An 18,534-nucleotide genomic window follows, 5' to 3' on the forward strand; every position below is an offset into this window, starting at 1 on the left:
CCTATTTGTCATCTATAAATTAATATGTTTATTTTCAATTGGAAACACTATCTATTCAAGATTTATAACATTAAATAGGGATTTGAACAATAAATCTTCGATTCGAAACTTCAGAAAGGACATAATAGGGATTATTTTTAATCTATATACATATTTTTATTTATTTTAATATTTTAGTTCATGTATTTACTAGGATTTTAAGCAACCTTCTTTTAAAAAATCTACGATGAATAGAGGGGATTTCGATTATATTTAAATTTGAATTTGAACATTTTGTAACTTTATTTAATAAATAGTTATTTATAATTCCTTTTAAATATTTATATTTAAACAGATTGCACATCTATGAGCAAAGTTTTTGTGTGATCTCACTCACAGAAAAATAAACGCATGGAAAGAATTAAATCGCTTCCGAAAAATTCGTCACTTACTAACAAATTTGCGATCATGTTATACATAGGAAGACGGTCCACATATTTTAGTCAGTAATTTTATTTATAGTCTACTCCTGCGCGGTCTAGAGGACTCGTACAACGTGCAGAAAACATTTTGAGTAAATACGAAGTACAAGGCCGCTCAGACCGTCAAATTTTCAAAAGATACATGTTTTTTAATAACAGTATTACCTGTTTTTAAAGTACCCTCCAAAAGATCATTTCTATTTAGTCTTACAACATTTTTACATCATGTCCCGCCATTGCAAATCAAAATTGGACCGTCCTCCTTTCAACGAGAAAGTCAAATGTATCAATTGTTCAAGTGAAGGATATGCTACTAACATTTGTTATATTTCTATCTACTCGCGTATTATCTATGACTTGAAAAAATAACTTACATAGTTTCACAAAAATAAATATACATTTGATTTCACTGTATTAGAACATCAACAATAATATATTTTTATTTTTTATATGAATCGTATTTCTCTAGATAAAATATAATATTCGATATGAACTAACTTTACATGTTATATTACCTAAAGTAAGGACGGCAGAACAACGAACTCTGCCAGAGGTTACATGTCGTTTTCTGTGACCTTACTTCAGTATAGTTCGGTCGTAAAGGATATATTCCTTGTATTCTTGACATTAATCTTCAATGTCGTAAAGCACAATACCTATTTAAAGCATTCAATTATATTAGCACGATGAACAACGCACGTTTCTCCTTAAAACTATACAATAGTTTACACTTTCACTTATTTTGTATACTTTAATTTAACACTTTATTACTTATACAGTTTCATAGCACTTATTTACTTCATAATAATTTGATTATTTCAATTTTACACATTATAATATATATAATATATAATAATATATATATATATTTTAATATCATAAACTGTGTCAATAAGTCGTAACTTATGCCAAGAGAGCTTTGCTGAGAGCAAATTTATATACAATTACAGACTAGCTGCCGTATTTTTGTGCAGATAATTTCCATCTACTACATCAATAATAGTAAAATTGCGTTTTATGAGCAAATTACACTGGTGACCACTGGGAACAATCAGATATAATATATTGAATTGCTGTTTAGTAGTCATTTAATCAGCATTCTAATTATTCAAATACAGCTCACGACAGATAAAACTGACGTCTGTTTAAATCTAAAACACTTTTACCACCAGTTTAAAATATACGTAATATTTTACCATGTAACATTTTCTGTTACATATTTTCTATCTTTATTTGCTTGATACCACATCGAATATCGTGGGCAAAAAACTACAACCGTACTAGTCGTTAATAAAATTGTATTTTATTCTATCTACAAATAACAAATACATTTTTCGTTGGACATCACGCGATATCCTAACGGCAATAGCTAGTTTCGATTGAGGGACGTGAACAAGTCTCCGTACAAGATCATCCTGACAGCATTAACTATTTCCAATTGAGGGATATGACCCAGTCTCTAACCTAAGTCAGAATCAACTATTTCCATTTTGAGAGATATGACCTAGTCTCTGACCTAAGGTCTCCTGACAGCATTAACTAATTCCAATTGAGAGATATGACCTAGTCTCAGACCTAAGGTCTCCTGACAGCATTAACTACTTCCAATTGGGGGATATGACAAAGTCTCTGACCTAAGTCATCCTGACAGCATTAACTAATTCCAATTGAGGAATGTGACCCAGTCTCTGACCGAGGTCATCCTGACAACCAATTGAGGGATGTGCCACAGTCTCTAATAAAGTGATGCTGACACCTATAAGTAGTTCCAGTTTCCGAATGACGCAACTCCATCTCTAGACGAGGTCGTCCTGACTGTCGTCGTTGTCGTTGTCGTTGGCGTCGCTCGGAGGTAAGTAGTGATGCTCGCGCTCGGCGAGGCAAAACGGACATCAGTCTAGTGCCCCTATACACTCCGGTTCCTCTCGCACACACTCTTTGGGGAAGTAGCCGGAGCGATTGTCACCCTGGATTGTGGTGGAAAAACAGATTGCGTTTATGACTGTACATGAAAAGGGTATGTATATTAAATGAAATTATTTATTAGTAGATATAATCAACTGTCTAACAATTTATCCAACAATTTTAATAGTTAGATAAATTGTTAGCAATTATAAATTGCACTTCAATCACCATAAAACTAGCCAATGATTTTCTTAATGCTAAAGTTACTTTGTCTATGACTAGTGTATTAGAATAAACCAAAGGAAGATCCATTTGGCTATATATCAGCTTCCATTTGGTCAAACCAATTGAAATGAGACAATTGTACTAAACATTACAACAGGATGTGTTTGGACAATAATGTCCTCTTAATGAAATTTCTACCAAAGTACAGTACAAGTAATCTTAGGATTACCTATTTGTTTCGAAAGACATATTTGGTGAACAAGTGTAAGGGATGCCATCTAGTTTCTGGTCGAGGTCACCTTTACATTACAGCATTAACTAGTTCCCTGCGACTCGCTTGATGTCGTCAGTCCACCTGGTGCGGGGTCGCCATTCCAGCGCTTTGGGACCCCAACGTCCGTAGGCTCTTCGAACCATGTGCCCCGCCCATTGCCACTTCAGTTTCGCAACTCGTTGAGCTATGTCGTTGACTTTGGTTCTTCTGCGGATCTCCTCATTTCTGATTCGATCACGCAGAGATACTCCTAACATAGCTTGTTCCATCGCCCTCTGTGTAACTGTGTATGGATGCAGGTGGCTCAGTATCATGATATTTGGAAGTCCCTACTAAAGGCCTATGTCCTGCAGTGGACGTCCATCGGCTGATATGATAACGATGATGATGATTGACTAGTTCCAATTGAGGGATGGCTCCAGTCTCTAAAAGTTATGCTGACATCAATAACTAGTTCTTGTTTACAAAAAAATTACTTTTATTCTCATAATCTGTCATAATCGGACCAGAAACCGACTTCGCAACTTCAGGAGAAGGAGAGCAGTACTCACTATATCAAGTGAGCGTCCTTTCCACCAGCCTCGACTGTCGCCCTCTTTACTGAGGATGAGCACCTTGGCGCCGGGCCGCAGCGCCAGCTGGGACGACTCCAGCGGCCGGAAGTCGTGCAGTACAGTCGCCACCACTCTTCGGAATGGCCAGCGAAGGTATGAATTTAAGCTGGAAACATACATAGATTCCTTTTCTTTCCTTTGGTGAAACTCGGCAATTTGGATTACGTGAGCTTACGTTTGAGCTGTGGATTGGGTATGCGTTTAGTTTGAGGTTATAACTTTAATTCGTTTGCTGCGTTGTAATTGGAACTTTCATAAAGTAATTTGTCAATCTTAATGAGTGGTTTTGGCCAGATTGCGTGAGATTCTTGTATCCTTGAAGGCGCCTCTACACTAATCTTATAAAGAGGTTTGTAGTGTTTAGGGGGTAATCATTCTTTGCGAGTGACATAGGCTATATTTTATCCCCGTATTTTCACGAGAACGGGAATTTTGCAAGGTGTCGGCTAGCTAGTATATTAAAAAACGAAGACTAAAAGATGGCTGACGAAGGATAAGGGCCAGACGGAAGATGACGCAAACGACCATACTTAATGGCGCTTCATGATTGGGAAAGCCGACCCCGTATAAATGGGATAAGGTGAGTTCTAAGAATAAGAAAAGAGGCTAAACAAGCAAGTACTTTCTTGATGATATTGTCCAAATTGTATCGTATGGTGAATGGCATCTAGGCATGTTGACGTGCGCAGAAATAGAAGATTGTTAAACGAGGGTGGAAAGAATCAATTAGCCAGGTATTAAGACGCACGAGCGTAGCGAGGACGGCTATAGTCCGAGTAGGAATTGATTCTTTTACCCGTGTTAAACACTCTACTTTGCATTTCAGAACAGTATCCCGCCAATTTATGTCGACTTTTCAAATTTTAAATATGGAACCCACTGCGTAATTGTTGCGGCCTATTCTGATTAAAAAAGTTTGCGATAAATTCACACTGGCTGTCTAGAAACTCACATGGTCGCAGCATTGTTTTATAATTAGTTTATTATTTACAACTCTTCCTCAAGAACTTTATTGACGTCTGAACAGACTATATGGTCAACGATTTTTGCCTGTCCGAATTTAGTTGGATACATATTTATAAAACAAAATCATAAAATCTTTTCACAGCTGACAGCAGTTCTATTTTTAAAGTTCATTCCGGCCCTTAGGTGGGAAGTAATTTGTATGAGTTATTCCCTCCCTGTGGAGGGAAGCAGCATTTTTCACCCAATACTCAGATCAAAACAACACTACTTTCCGAGTATGAGAAATGAAAAATATTAAGATGTGCTTTTTGTATATAAGGGTAAGAAGTTTCATAGCACCAGTCGTGCGACTCACCCCACGAAGTTCTCGCTCAGATTAGTCTTCTCGTAGTAGGAGACGAGCTCGACGATGCTGCGGAAGAAGCGCGACTCGGACAGGAAGTAGTGCGGCGTGGAGTCGATGGGCTTGCGGCACAGGCGCATGTGCTTCACCGTGTTGTCCGTCCTGTGGAGAAGTTAGTGAGGCGTCAGTCACGCTGAACGCTATTAACTTGTTGGAAGTGTTTGATAGGCGCCACACTATGCTGTTTATGCTGTCCTTTAATTCGAGCTCAAAACCCGTCAAAATACGGAGCTGTGGGCGACAGGACTTGTGAGGATGTCACACTATGTCTCTGCCTCCTTTCTGCGCTACTTCCGTAGCCACTCGTCGTGTGTGTGTCAGGCCCTTTAGAATAACCTAGCTATCAGCGCATACGCAGGTCAATGCTTGTTCATCATTTTCATATAGACATCCGCTGTTGGGGATAGGCCTGTTGTAAAGACTTCCACTAAAGTTACTTAGCAACTTGACGAAATCTTTATGGCAGGAAGCAGAAAAGGAATGTGTGCTCCACGCGTTGCTCCAGCCGCAGTTTAAGGATTAACTCGCGCTTGACCTCGATCTGATGGTAAGTGTAGATGTGGCATAAAGTGGAACGCCCTTGCCTAGAATATGCCTGTTCACTCTCATTTTAAAGATGCCCAGATTGTAACAATTAGGAAATACTGACTACGGGAGAGAGTTCCACACCCTAGCCATGCGTATAAGAAACGAAGAAGCTAATCGCTTCGTACGAGTACTGGGGATGTCAATGACATAGGGATGGAAACCTAACAAGTGTCTTGCAGTGTGATGGCACGAGCTCATATGTCCTGTGCACACTCTCCGAAATATATTTTTTTGTAAAAAAACACAGATTAATCAATAATATACAGCTGGAGCGAACGGAACACGACGGTGTCGTACCCGTCACGAATATGAAATTGAAACGAATATGTTCTCTTGTCAGTACGATACGAACCGTCGCATCAGTAATTATTAATATTATTAAAAATAAAATGGCGTGTTTTTAAATATTCTAAAAACTGTTCTCAAAACTAAAGAAATAAGATGGAGTATTTTTTATTGGTTATTATTGATTATTATATTAATTAACGTAATTGTTGTTAGTGTTAAATTTTAGAACTACAAATTATGAAAAAAGTTTGTATATGCGGATGTCAAGGAGACGCGTAACTTTCGTTTTTTTTTGTGGGCTTTACGCAGTTTGTAAAGACTTTCTGGTTACTCTGTGTAAAAAACCGAGAGACTAGTTCAGTGTGCACTCACTTGAGCGACAGCGCGTACTGCGTGTCGTAGTTGGGCGTGGCGGGCGGCGGCGGCGGGTTGGGCGACTTGGGCCGCAAGCGCAGCAGGAACGTGCCCTCCAAGCGCCGCTCCAGCCGCCTGGTCGCCAGGTCGCGCCCCATCTCGCCTACGTACCTGCTCGATACAGTTCACGTTTTAGCATACTAGCGGACGCCCGCGGAGTTTAGTTTTTCACAAATCCCTCTGGAACCATGGACTTTTCCGGGATAAAAAGTAACCTATGTGTTAATCCATGCTATAATATAACTCAATACCAAATTTCAGCTAATTCGGTTAAGTAGTCGAGGCGTGAAAGAGTAACAAACATTCATATCATTAAAATTATCAGTTTTCGCAAAACTCGGGAAACCATGGATTTTTTCTTGATAAAAAGCAGCCTTTGTGTTAATCCAGAGTAAAATCCATTGCCAATCCAAATTGCTTCAGTAGTAGCGGCGTTAAAGAGTGACAAACATCCAAACATACTTTCGCGTTTATAATATTAGTAGGAAGTACAGAATAGGTAATTGTTTTATGTACTGGCGGAAAATGCTCAGATTCGGACTAAGCGAAACGCATCTATACTTACCAAGTACAAAGTCAAAATTATGCTCTCTACCATTTCAAGCGAATCCTTGAGTACTTCAAAAATTTGCCAGAAAAGACAAGGATAATCTCGAAAAACTGAAGGCCACTGGCAGTGGAAGGAAAACTGCCGTTGGGCCGCAAAACGATGCGTTGGTCTGATTCGCACTACACTCGATTCCACGGTCTACAATGCTCTCCGGGTAGCCGAAAATAACAAGCATGGAGGTGGTCACGACCTCACACAAGTCAACCAAGTACCTCACATGTGAGGAACACGACTTAAGGTCTGTTTATATCTACAGACACAGTGCGTCACAGACAATAAGCATTGCAGACACCTACAGACACCGTCTATTCACACAGCCCAGCAGGTAGCTAGACACGTGAAAGAAGTCCCCCAGACGCGGTGCTAATGTCATAAATGGCGCTCATTTTGTAATGGCGGTCTTATTGTCATTTGTGTAAGACGCTGTCAATTTTAGTTCAGGTTTCATGAAAAGGACTCTTTCAGCGAATACTGGCCAGGCGTGGCCATGTCTGTGAACGTCTGCGCGGCCGCGTTACGATAGATAAAAATCAGCTCAGCTGAAAATCAACGCTGGGCACTGCTTTTCTGCGATGAACGGCTAATGCTGAGCTGTAAACCCTGTTTGGTGTCACAGACAGTCATATCTTAGATAATATCTTAGATACGATGTACTGTTTGTGACACTAAAAATTAATAAACTTATTTTCTTAAAAAAATAAAAAGAGATATAAATACGTCAATAAACACTATATAGAAGAATATTATTTTGCCTGCCACGGCACGTGTCTGGCACGGTAAATGTCTGTATAGTCAGATCGGGTAGGTATTTTAAACAATGTAAATAAACAAAAACAGCTGACTCAGGAGTGCTCAACATTTTACTACAGCATTATTTACGAATATTGTCATGAAATAAAACTTCCTTTGATAACCAATATTTTTTTTATTCTATATTCCTATATCCTGTTATTTATCTAACAGATAATGTTTCACTTATATTCAGGGTTCCGTAGTCAATAAAGAACCCTTATAGTTTTGTTTTTTATTATGTATAAGCAAGCATAAGGTATCCTCGACATATTTAAACACATTAATCAAAACGGTTTTCTCGGAGGACGATAAGGGTGATAGCTTCGTACGTTTCTTTTTTGGTGACGGAAACGATAGCAATGCGGAATAACTGCTCCGGCTAGTACCAGGCTCCGCTTCACTCATTTTCGTACTAAACTAAATAAAATTAATAAATTAATTAATTAAACAAATAAAAAACCCGACTGCCTATATGATACAAAAACTGAAAAGAAAAAAAACAAGCTCAGTCCAGAAGTGTAGAAAAAAATTAGAAAACAGTCGGGACCTATTATATTGAATATAATGATTTACGTCTACATTTTTTAATAGGTCCCCACTTTAGTTTAATCAGTTTTTGTATCATTTATGCAGTCGGGTTATTCGTTTATTTAATTATTTTATTTCATAATTTTTAGTTAGATAGATGGTGAATTTCGGATTTATTTGTTACGTTTGTTACAAAGTACGATAGTGTATACCTATGTCCAACCGAGGATAAGTAAATATTCAAAAAAATCTACGGAACCCTCGGTGGGCGAATCCGACTCGCACATGTCGAGTTTTATAATCAATATATTTAATTTAGTCTATTTAAGGTATTTTATAACTACACTTCATAAACCTTATAGTCGTCTGCCTCGCGTATTATGTATATACAATTAATAAATAACGTTTTTCTAATTGTAGTTTTTTGTTGGCCATTATATACCATTTTGAAATTCTCACAAAAAGCCCTTGAATTTGATTCCCTTGTTGCAATATTTAAAAAAAAATCACCTCGATTCTATAGCATCTCACAGTCGTCTTGTTGGTTTTTTTTTAATTTCACCTATCTAAGAACACTTGGGTTATTAAAACAAATCTAAGGATATCTGAATTACGTAAATCCGTTCAGCGGTTTCGCAGATATGAGGTAATAAATAATATATACAAGATACGCGCGAAAAACAAACAACAAATAAACAATAATTAACAACAACAACGAAACGAGAACAAAACGAAATAATAAAAATTACAAAGGAAGAAAATACGCACAACAGTCTGGATTTAGTTAACGAATACTGTGAGGTAGGAGTAGTAGTGTTTTGTGCTGTGAAGTGTGTGTGTGTGAAATGTCAAATCTTCTTTCACTTAATAACACAAAATCAAAAAATTAATCATAGTATAGGGTATTTCTGCAATAAATGAAAGGTAAAATTCACATTAAAATAAAAGAAAACATCTTCTTTTGATATGAAAATACGACATTTATAAAAATTATTAAAGTTATTATTTAATTTTATAAATGCACATTTAATACCCATAAAACTCAATATCTTTATTTTTCATAATGGTTTGTGACTCATGTCTGCTTGGGTTCTTTTTATGTCGTTTGTATTGTTTTTGTGCAAACTCTATATATTTAACATAGAGGAATTAGAAATGGAAATGCATCGCACCCAAATGCAGCAACAAAATTGTCTGTCGTTTTTTGAAAGGGACGAGGTAAACTCAGTCATCGAAAATATTTAACAAGAATAAATAATAAAATATTTAACAAGAATAATATAATCTGTACACAGAACGTTAAATTAATGGATCGATGTTTTGTTCGTTCGTTCGTTAGAAGAATAGAATCGATTTTTCTTTTAGATATTGTTTTTATTACAAATTTATTATAAATTATAATCATGTTTTTGACGACCTCCGTGGCGCACTGGTACGCGCGGTGGATTTACAAGACGGAGGATCTAGGTTCGATCCCCGGCTGGGCCGATTGAGAATTTCTTAATTGTGCCAGGTCTGGCTGGTTACCACCCTACCTACAAAACGTACCGCTAAGCGATTTAGCGTTCCGGTATGATGTCGTGTAGAAATCATAAGGTCCATCTTAGATTGCATCATCACTTACCATCAGGGGAGACTGAAATCAAGGGCTAACATGTAAAGAATAACAAAAATAAAATAGAAATATTTTCAAATTGAACGTCACGTCATCTTTTACTGAATTAGAAGTTGTTGGCCGTTTTTCATGCCATTGAACTACTTACTACACAAACCGGGATATTTAGGGAGTTTTTTAGACGACGAAAACGATTACAACAATGAAACATCGATACAATCGAACAATCTAACGCGTTTGTTAGTTTTTTTACACGCGTTAGCCGCTCAACTATCCCAGTCGATTTTACAAACACTTATAGATAGATCGTTGATTCTTTGACAGAGAGGTAACGTCTTGCGAGGTAGGTCCTTCTATTATTGGTCCGAGATAATTAATTTATTGTTTGTGAATCCGGGCTCAAAAGGGCTAGAACCCAGAGCCGTAAAGCTTATTATTAAAAATACAATGTATGTGAATCGAAACGAAAAGTGTCGCCCTAAAAGAACCTTTTTGAGAAGTGATATTGTTGTGTAAAAAGCCTAAAGTTGTGGACTATAGATATAAACGAACGGGCCTATACTCGTAAGGAATAGGATGTTCTATGTTCGCGAGTGCTCACCACATGTAGTAGTGCAGGCCGTTGTCGGGCTGGTGCGCGTGCGGCGGCAGCGGCGGCGCGGGCGCGGTGAGCCCCCCGCAGCGCCCCGTCAGCGCGATGCAGTCCTTGTGCGCGCACGCGTTGCACACGGAGCACAGGTAGCCCTGCCAACCACATATGTATTCATTTGATTGTGCAAGTGTCGTGGACTCCATAATGGTATCGCAGTGACGTCACCGGAGGTTTTGGCCGAGCTTAGATGCATCCATCAACCACAGATATTTCTAGACACAAATTATTTTATACTGGCCCGAAACTGGGCATCGAATATTAAGACATGATAAAAACATTTAGATTATTTGCACAGATCATTAACTAATAAACACTGGCAGCCATAAGGCTGTCAGGCATAAGGATATAGTGGTACTTATTGTTTCGTTACCTGAAATATTCTGCCCTTGAGAAACTTTGAACAATGGTGACACGTGGCGGGCTTTTCGAACGTGTGTAGGACGAACTTGTGGTTTGTGCTGCGACAACCCGCCGGCTCCAGGTTATCTCTGTGAGAGGAACATTATAAAAGATGATCTATGTCATAATAAAGATTATATTTATGATAAATCTGATATTCGTGCAAGATCCAGTCTGCCAGTCTCCAAAGGAGCTTTGGTAACAACTTTGTTACCATCCTTAAATATGCTTTCCTTGAGTTTCATGTGAATATGGTGAAAGTTTGGTTATTTTACTCATAATAGTAGTAAGGGGTATAGAGATAGACAGGCGCATATTGAACCTTAAGGAGTGAATTGTATAAGAATTACATCAGTAAGTGATTACTTAACAAAGATTTTTTACGGTATTGCTCTTAATATTCTTACTGCTGTGTTGATGTTTCAATAGTTTACCCGCACAAACGCGTTTATGCTGTAACTTATTATCCAAAGCTAATGTCACCTGTTCCTCAATCAGTGTTGGTATAAATAAGAGGGTATTTGATGACTTAACCTCAGTTATTTGTTAGGCAGCGTGAACACCGTCACGCTGCTAATCGCGTTAGTAATTTTGTGCGATAATGGTTTTGTTGTAATTATTGATCATAAATTGTTTAGTGTGGGCATGTAGAACATGTAGGGCAGGGGAGTTGAGTGTTTATGCATTTTAAAGGGATCCCTCAAGCCTACAAGTTCTGGGACCTGCTTAAGGTTTTTCCTCTACCAAATATGGTACAATCACTGTCGTTGCTACCCGTCACGTCACACTAAATCTTCCGAAAAAAAGGATGTCTATATTGGATACTCACATTGCATCTTTGATAGTCTTGACCCACTTGCGCCGACAGTCCTCGGTGCGGCGCACGAGGTAGAAGTGCGCCGTCCAGCGCGCGTCCGCCCGCAGCGTGCGCCGCCCGCACGCCTCCTCCACGCGGTACTCCGCCAGCCGGGTGCCGTGTATGGTATATACTCACATCGCATCTTTGATAGTCTTGACCCACTTGCGCCGACAGTCCTCGGTGCGCGCGTACAGCGTGAAGGTGGCGTCCTTGGAGCGGCGCACGAGGTAGAAGTGCGCCGTCCAGCGCGCGTCCGCCCGCAGCGTGCGCCGCCCGCACGCCTCCTCCACGCGGTACTCCGCCAGCCGGATGCCCGTGCGGTACGAGTATTGGTTGTCCTGTACAGTTTTAATACTTTAATCCAGTTTTGGGACCTTCCTTAATCTTTCATTAAAACACTCTAGATGATACAGGAATATACAGTTTTATCACTTTTAGGATGCGGTAAAATTAAAGAGACGTTTAATGAAGATGGTCCAAACTTGTATGTTACCCAGGTCTGAAGGCCTAGCATGCGTCAACGACATATCTCGTGACGGGAAACAGACATACTATCGACCAATAGTGGCACAGTTGCAATTTGTATTGCGACGAAAGAAAGCGTTATTTTCAATTGCACCACTATTGTCGACATTTGTCTTTCTATAGTCTCGAGATGTCGTGGCGCGCATTTTAGGCTAGATCAGATTAGACAATTTAGAGATTAGGTAATGCTAAGTAATTTAAGAGGTTTTTAAATATATGAGTGGCTTCTGAGACAGATTCAAGCATAATGTATATCTTTCTATATAAAGTGCTAGTTTACAAGCTGAGCACTTGAAATAAATGAATTTTTTGAATATATTTTGCATACGAAATTGTAAATACAAAAGTATGACATGATTTCTATATAAATCATAACAAGCTATTTTTGACACTAACACAAGAAGCAAGTCTTGTTTTTGTGTCAAAAACTAATGGATTATTCATTGATAAATGAATAGATAAGTAGATTTTTTTTTCTACAAAATGAAAATATCTGAATGCATACATGCAACACAAGTACAAACAATTTTTTGGATTTACCGCCCAAAAATTGTTCGTACTCGACTAAAATACTAAAGTAGTCCGAACTACGCCTGAGGTTGATGTACATACAGCGTCACTTAGGACGTAATCCTTGTATGCCCTACAAAGCATTGTTCAATTTATAGGTAATTAATTTCCCTTTACAATCAGATGGTTTATTCGTCAAGTAAGTTTTATTAGTGTATTTATCAATATAAAATAATAATTTTTTGTTATTTAAAAAAAAGCAAGTCTACTAAAGCTACAAATAAATTGTGACCAATTTCTATGGATAAGTGTGCATTATTGATTTGTGATTTCAAAGTTACATGCAGTTTTTCATTAATAACATGCAATCTTAATAATTGATGATGAAAGGTGACCTTAAACCTCAAGATCTCCGTTCAAAAGCTTGTCTTAATTAGGGTGCAATATGATTGAAAGGCTAAGGAAACCCTAAACCAATATGTAAGGCTACTGTTAAACTGAGACATATACTCACGAATATTCTAAGGTATCTTGATTGTTGATTCACTTTTCTGGCACCTTTTCAGCCATGAGAAATAATGACACTGGAGACCCCGTCGTAGTTTGTATGTCATAATTTTGGGGCAATCTGACTTGACAAATAAGTTATCGCCACTAAACCACATAATTGGACAAGTTTAATAATGCTTTTTATGGGGGTTTTAGTTAGTATTTAGAACTAGGCAGCGAACTTATATTTTTTCCTGCGAAACCTTCTTTATTGTCAAGAATTGCGTAGTGCCATTCATTAAATATCTATAAATTTAACCATAATTACAAATGTGAAAGTAAGTCTGTATGCCTGTTACCTTTTCATGATTGATTGAGCAATTTAAATGAAATTTTGTTATATAGGTAAATTGGTCCTAAGAGCAGAATAGGTTAACTTTTCATCCCGGAAAACTCTACTGTTCCCGTGGGATTTGTAAGAAACACAATTCACTCAATCACACGAACAAAATCGTGAGCGTCCGCTAGTCATCTACAAATCTATTTTACGTTAATATTTCGTCATTCGTAATGTCAGAGTTAAACGGTAGCCTACACGATCTACTTACTAGCGAAAGTCCAGCGGGCGCTAGCCGGCCTCTGGCGCGGGCACGCAAAGCAACGTCAGTATAAGTTATCGATATTTACTGTCGGGTAGATCACCTTGACGGGCTTGCACAGCAGCATGAGCTTGTCGAACACGAACACGTAGCGCGAGCGCAGCTTCTGGTCCTCGTGCGCCTTCACCTTGAGCTCGCCGTCCAGCAGCAGCCGGCCGTACGCCGCCAGGCACGCGCCGCCCGCGCCCAGCGCGGCCGCGTCCCAGTCCACTATGCTCTCCTGGTACCGTCACAGATCATACAGGTCAGTCTATATTGATGCTTTGGATTTTATTACTAAAAATAATAAAAATTAAAGCAAATACGAGCAATTTTGTAAAAAAGAAAGAAAGTATCTCGAAAAACTATTAAATTCTTCATTTAAAATAAATAACAAGCAAAACAAAATGTAACTGGTGAAGGTTTACATTTTACGAAATGTATATTGTCTTAGAAAAATAAAATGTTCGAAATGAAATTCTTATCTATACTTATATTATAGAGCTAAAGAGTTTGTTTGTTTAATTCAACGCGCTATTCTCAGTAACTACTGATCCGATTTGAAGAATTCTGTCAGTGTTAGATAACCCAATTATCGAGGAAGGTTATAGGCTATATATTATCCCCATAGTCCTACGAAGACGGAAACCACGCCGGTGAAACCGCGCGGCGTCTGCTAGTCTATATGTCGATATAATCTATATGTTAAGCTTCCAGGTAAGTTCCCAAGTTCAATATAGAACATACTATCCAAGATATTTACTTAATAAGTTAATTGTTTTTATCGTTATTAAACAGCGCACAGACCTGCACTTTAGCGAGCAGCACCAGGACCTCGCTGTCCCGCTTGACTTCATTGATGTACTGCGCCACATCCACCATGGCCTCTTTCGCACGCTCCAGACCTCGGAACTCTTCATGATTCTGGAAAAATAATCCATTATAATTATTATACAAGAGGTATTAGAAGACATTCACACGCTCCTCTTTCACTCCCCTTAAAATCTCTAAGCTACTGTACGACGCGAGTAAGGACTCGTGTGATTTGCCTATAAATCCCTATAAATATTTTTAATGCCCTCAGTCAAAATAGTATTTACGAATAAAATGACTTTTTTAAATTAAAATCAATTTGACTAATTTATTATATTTTCACAATTTGACATAAACTTGATTTAAATATTTTATTATTTTCATTACTTTAGAATTATTTCATTATTGGTATAGTTGTGGTAATTTTCCTGTATGTCACTTTATTTTCAATCAAATCAACATGTATAACATATATTAATAATTTAAACATTTATATTGTATTACTGGATTTAAAATTTGCACGCCTAATTTGTGGCAAAACATGTTTGGACCATTAATAATTGTGAATTGTATTCATTGTATCTGTTATAACCCATGTTTTAGCAAATAAATTATTATTATTATTAAATCTTATCGTTTCCCATCATGTATGCTCCCTGTGACATTAGTCTGGCAAGTTCGTTGATGACACTCCCATGATATGCGGGCGACGAGGGGAAAGCCTACGCAGGTGTGAAATCGTGTGTGGAGAAATGAGGTGCATCAGTCGGTTTTTCATTCATCCAATTCATTCATCAGGCCCGTCGGGAGTGTTACGAACGAAGTTGTCAAGCTATGGTTAGCCCGGCATATAATACTGACCGGTTGCGTTTCATGCACGAGCTTGTCGAGGAGTAGGTGGTACTTCAGCACCCTCTGCATCGGCACCGACAGGATGTCGCGCAGCTGGATGCGCCCGTCGCTGTGCTCTTTTTGACATTTCTGCAACACAATAAGTTAAATTTATTAAAACCAGGATATCTCGGAAAATCGTAATTTGAGACACTAAGGGATTGTGATGTGATACGGTTTGAATCTAAGCTGCCAGACAAGTGAGAAATTACAATTTTGTTAATTCCGATATGTACATATGCAATGGAGAATTTTGTTTTTTGCAATTTGTAAATATGCCATTTGCCTTCGCGTCCCGAGACAAAATGATCAAGGGGCTATTACAACATTTGGCATAAGCATTCTAAGCTTTTATTTGACGATCTAAGATTGTTACAACCTATTTCTCCTTCCTATCCATCAATATAATGAAGAAAATACGCGAAAATACGAGACGCGTCAAAAGTATCATAATTTTTTGGTCTATTTACAAAACTTGACTTCGAATTTGAGCTTTACCGATTCTGCAACTTGGTCTAAGACTTTTACAGATTCTTTACACTAGCGAGTAATGAAATCCTAATAAAACTTGAAAAAAGGAAAAAAACGCGTCTAAAGTCTTGAGCATCCTGCGCGTAAGTGAGTTTAGAGCAGTAATTTCACACAGCAAGAACTGCTCACGACATGACACGAAGCATACTCACGGAAAGCTGTTTGTTAAATGTGGAATCTCTCGCGTCTAACGTCTTCAGTGTGTCCTGCGCGTTGGTGAGGTTGGAACAGTAGTCCCCGTACAGCAGGAGCCGCTCGCGCCAGCTCAGGAACACGTCGGCGAGCCGCGGCGCGCCGCTGCCGGGCACGCAGTTCTCGGTCGCCAGCCGCAGTTGTCGCAACAACCCTGAGTGGATTTCGTGTAACTCCTGAAACATGAAAACAGTTTGTTATCGCTGACAAACGATCTTACGGTCTCCTGAACCGTAAGATCTTTTGTCATACCATATCATATCGTCGGTGCGTAAACCTGTATAAGCTTAAACGAATAGCATACTTCTGAATACTTCTACCAATTCTGTAATCTTTTCATAGCTGTTCAAAGCGTTGAATGTTATTTTGTAAAGATTCTACCATTTAACTATTTAATAAAGTAACGATATTCAGGCCCTTCTTTTCGTCTAGTCGATTGGCTATATTGGTTACTTGTTTTATACAAACATCTAAAATGTGTTCAAGATTGGCAAATTTACAACTACAAGCTCTTTTAAATTTACAACTACATCTCAGTCGGCACGGCTCCCGCATAAATCCTAGACAGTATAACGCCATGTAATCATAGATTTAATTAATAATAGATTAAAACAAGTAATGTTTATTTATCTTCCAAGTAAATCTTAGCAGTAGGATAAACGCGGCATTGAATTAATTACTTTGTTTAATTAAAATTAAACAATCACAATTATCATAAACATTCGTGTCAGTGGAACGAACAAGGCTCCGTACACAGAGAAATGTGTTAGCAACATTGAATTATTAAAAACCTTACCTTCACACCAAAAAATATGACTTGCATATCCTGCGGCTTCAAATATGGCGTCAGCGGCCTCAGGAAGTATTTGATTATTTTACTAAGCACGTCCACGTAATTGCACTCTGTGTCCACTAGTTCCCTTATGACATAGTCCCTTTTCTCTAAACTGTGCGACGACGTCGCTAGCTGAAAGTTTTGAAAAAATTATATTATCTATGGTTAATATATAGTTATGATATAAGAAAAAATTAAATAACATTTGCTTTACTTTGAAATTATATTTCATTGTATCTGGAATGCAATGAAATAAAATATTCTTTCAAAAAAGGTGGGCCTATTTTTTTGAAATTGTGCTTAGTAACTTTAGTTTCATACATGCAATGTATATAAAAATATTTATATACTAATATGTAGATAAAACATAAATCAATGATTATTTTAATCAACTATGTAAACAAATATTTAGAAAATTTAAAATAAAACATTCTAGTAAGTATTTTCATATTTAATTTAAAATATGTTCCTAATGATTTATGTAAAAATTAATAGTGTTAAAAATGGTAGATAATGTAAAATGTAAGCAGGCTGACTTGGTGAAAGACTTTATGTAAAATACATTCAAATTAATTAAAAATATATTTGTTTACATACTTGATACTCAAATATACACAGATAAATTGTCTATGGATTCTGAACAGCAAAAGGCGAGTGTTTAAAAAAATTCAAGTGCATTAACCATTCTAAGCCTACTGGCATCATAGCACAAGCGGCTACTTGGCGGCAAAAAAACAAAATGGCATCGGAAGTAACGAGGTTCATGAATAATTCATACATTTCGTTTCGTTCGTAACGTCGTGCTAGACTTTTACTTGTTCACTTAAAATTCCAAGTGAGGCATGAAAATGGGGCTCAGCCAGTGAGAGCGACATATTACTGTAATAAATGAGCCAATCACTCGCTAATAGTCACAACATTCATCAAAACTTGCGAGATAGAGGCATTTATGGACAATTAGACCATTACCATACAATTTTGAGGGAAAATTTTTGTCCCATGTTTTTTAAAACTCATGATTTTTGTTTCTATGTAATATAAGATCACTTTCAACAAGTGTTTGATTTTACAAAGACATATCTGATGCCTTTCTTAAGATTCGTCATAAATGTAGATTATGTCAATATGGCTCGCATCAAATAAGTTTACTGCTCTAAAGTTGGCTCAACTGAGTGATATGTACCCAGTAAATAAAATTGGCAGGTCCACGGATTTTGGAAAGTGGATTTCATAGCGGTAAAGTTATTTGATGCAAAGGATTAAACACCCTTAGTTCCGATACCAATAAGGGTTTACCATGAAATAAAATTATGTTGTATTTTATTCATATAAGTACATATTATACATTGCCCTACTCTTTATTTTACTACGTTATTTTTATTATAATTTAAATGAAATGACCTGATCGTTCAAGCATCAGCTGTCGCTAGAACTGGTGCTTTTTTGGCCCAAAAGATAAGGCCTTGACATCAAGAGGCGTAATAGCGTAAGTTGTGTACCTTTGCTTATGAGTACAA

At 37.7% G+C, this 18,534-nt stretch overlaps 1 protein-coding gene across 4 annotated transcripts in view; it reads right to left on the bottom strand.

Moving 5' to 3' along the window:
- Positions 1–897: 897 nt before the first annotated feature.
- The window catches only part of LOC112054599 (protein vav), a 30,552-nt gene continuing 12,915 nt past the window's right edge, over positions 898–18,534 (bottom strand). For 2 of the 4 annotated variants that reach the window (XM_052881234.1, XM_052881232.1), the window contains exons 5-16: positions 16,979–17,149; positions 16,143–16,358; positions 15,430–15,549; positions 14,563–14,679; positions 13,805–13,996; positions 11,729–11,931; positions 10,706–10,823; positions 10,285–10,427; positions 6,097–6,249; positions 4,801–4,950; positions 3,417–3,585; positions 898–2,428 (exon numbers count right to left, since the gene is read on the bottom strand). In XM_052881234.1, the coding sequence (XP_052737194.1) occupies positions 2,354–2,428; positions 3,417–3,585; positions 4,801–4,950; positions 6,097–6,249; positions 10,285–10,427; positions 10,706–10,823; positions 11,729–11,931; positions 13,805–13,996; positions 14,563–14,679; positions 15,430–15,549; positions 16,143–16,358; positions 16,979–17,149 (1,827 nt within the window). In that variant the 3' untranslated portion in view covers positions 898–2,353. The remainder of the gene's footprint in view (positions 2,429–3,416; positions 3,586–4,800; positions 4,951–6,096; positions 6,250–10,284; positions 10,428–10,705; positions 10,824–11,728; positions 11,932–13,804; positions 13,997–14,562; positions 14,680–15,429; positions 15,550–16,142; positions 16,359–16,978; positions 17,150–18,534) is intronic. The other 2 variants (XR_008250796.1, XM_052881233.1) reach the window with 2 other exon arrangements.

The sequence above is a fragment of the Bicyclus anynana genome, chromosome 4 (assembly GCF_947172395.1).
Source record: "Bicyclus anynana chromosome 4, ilBicAnyn1.1, whole genome shotgun sequence".
Lineage (NCBI taxonomy): Eukaryota > Metazoa > Arthropoda > Insecta > Lepidoptera > Nymphalidae > Bicyclus > Bicyclus anynana.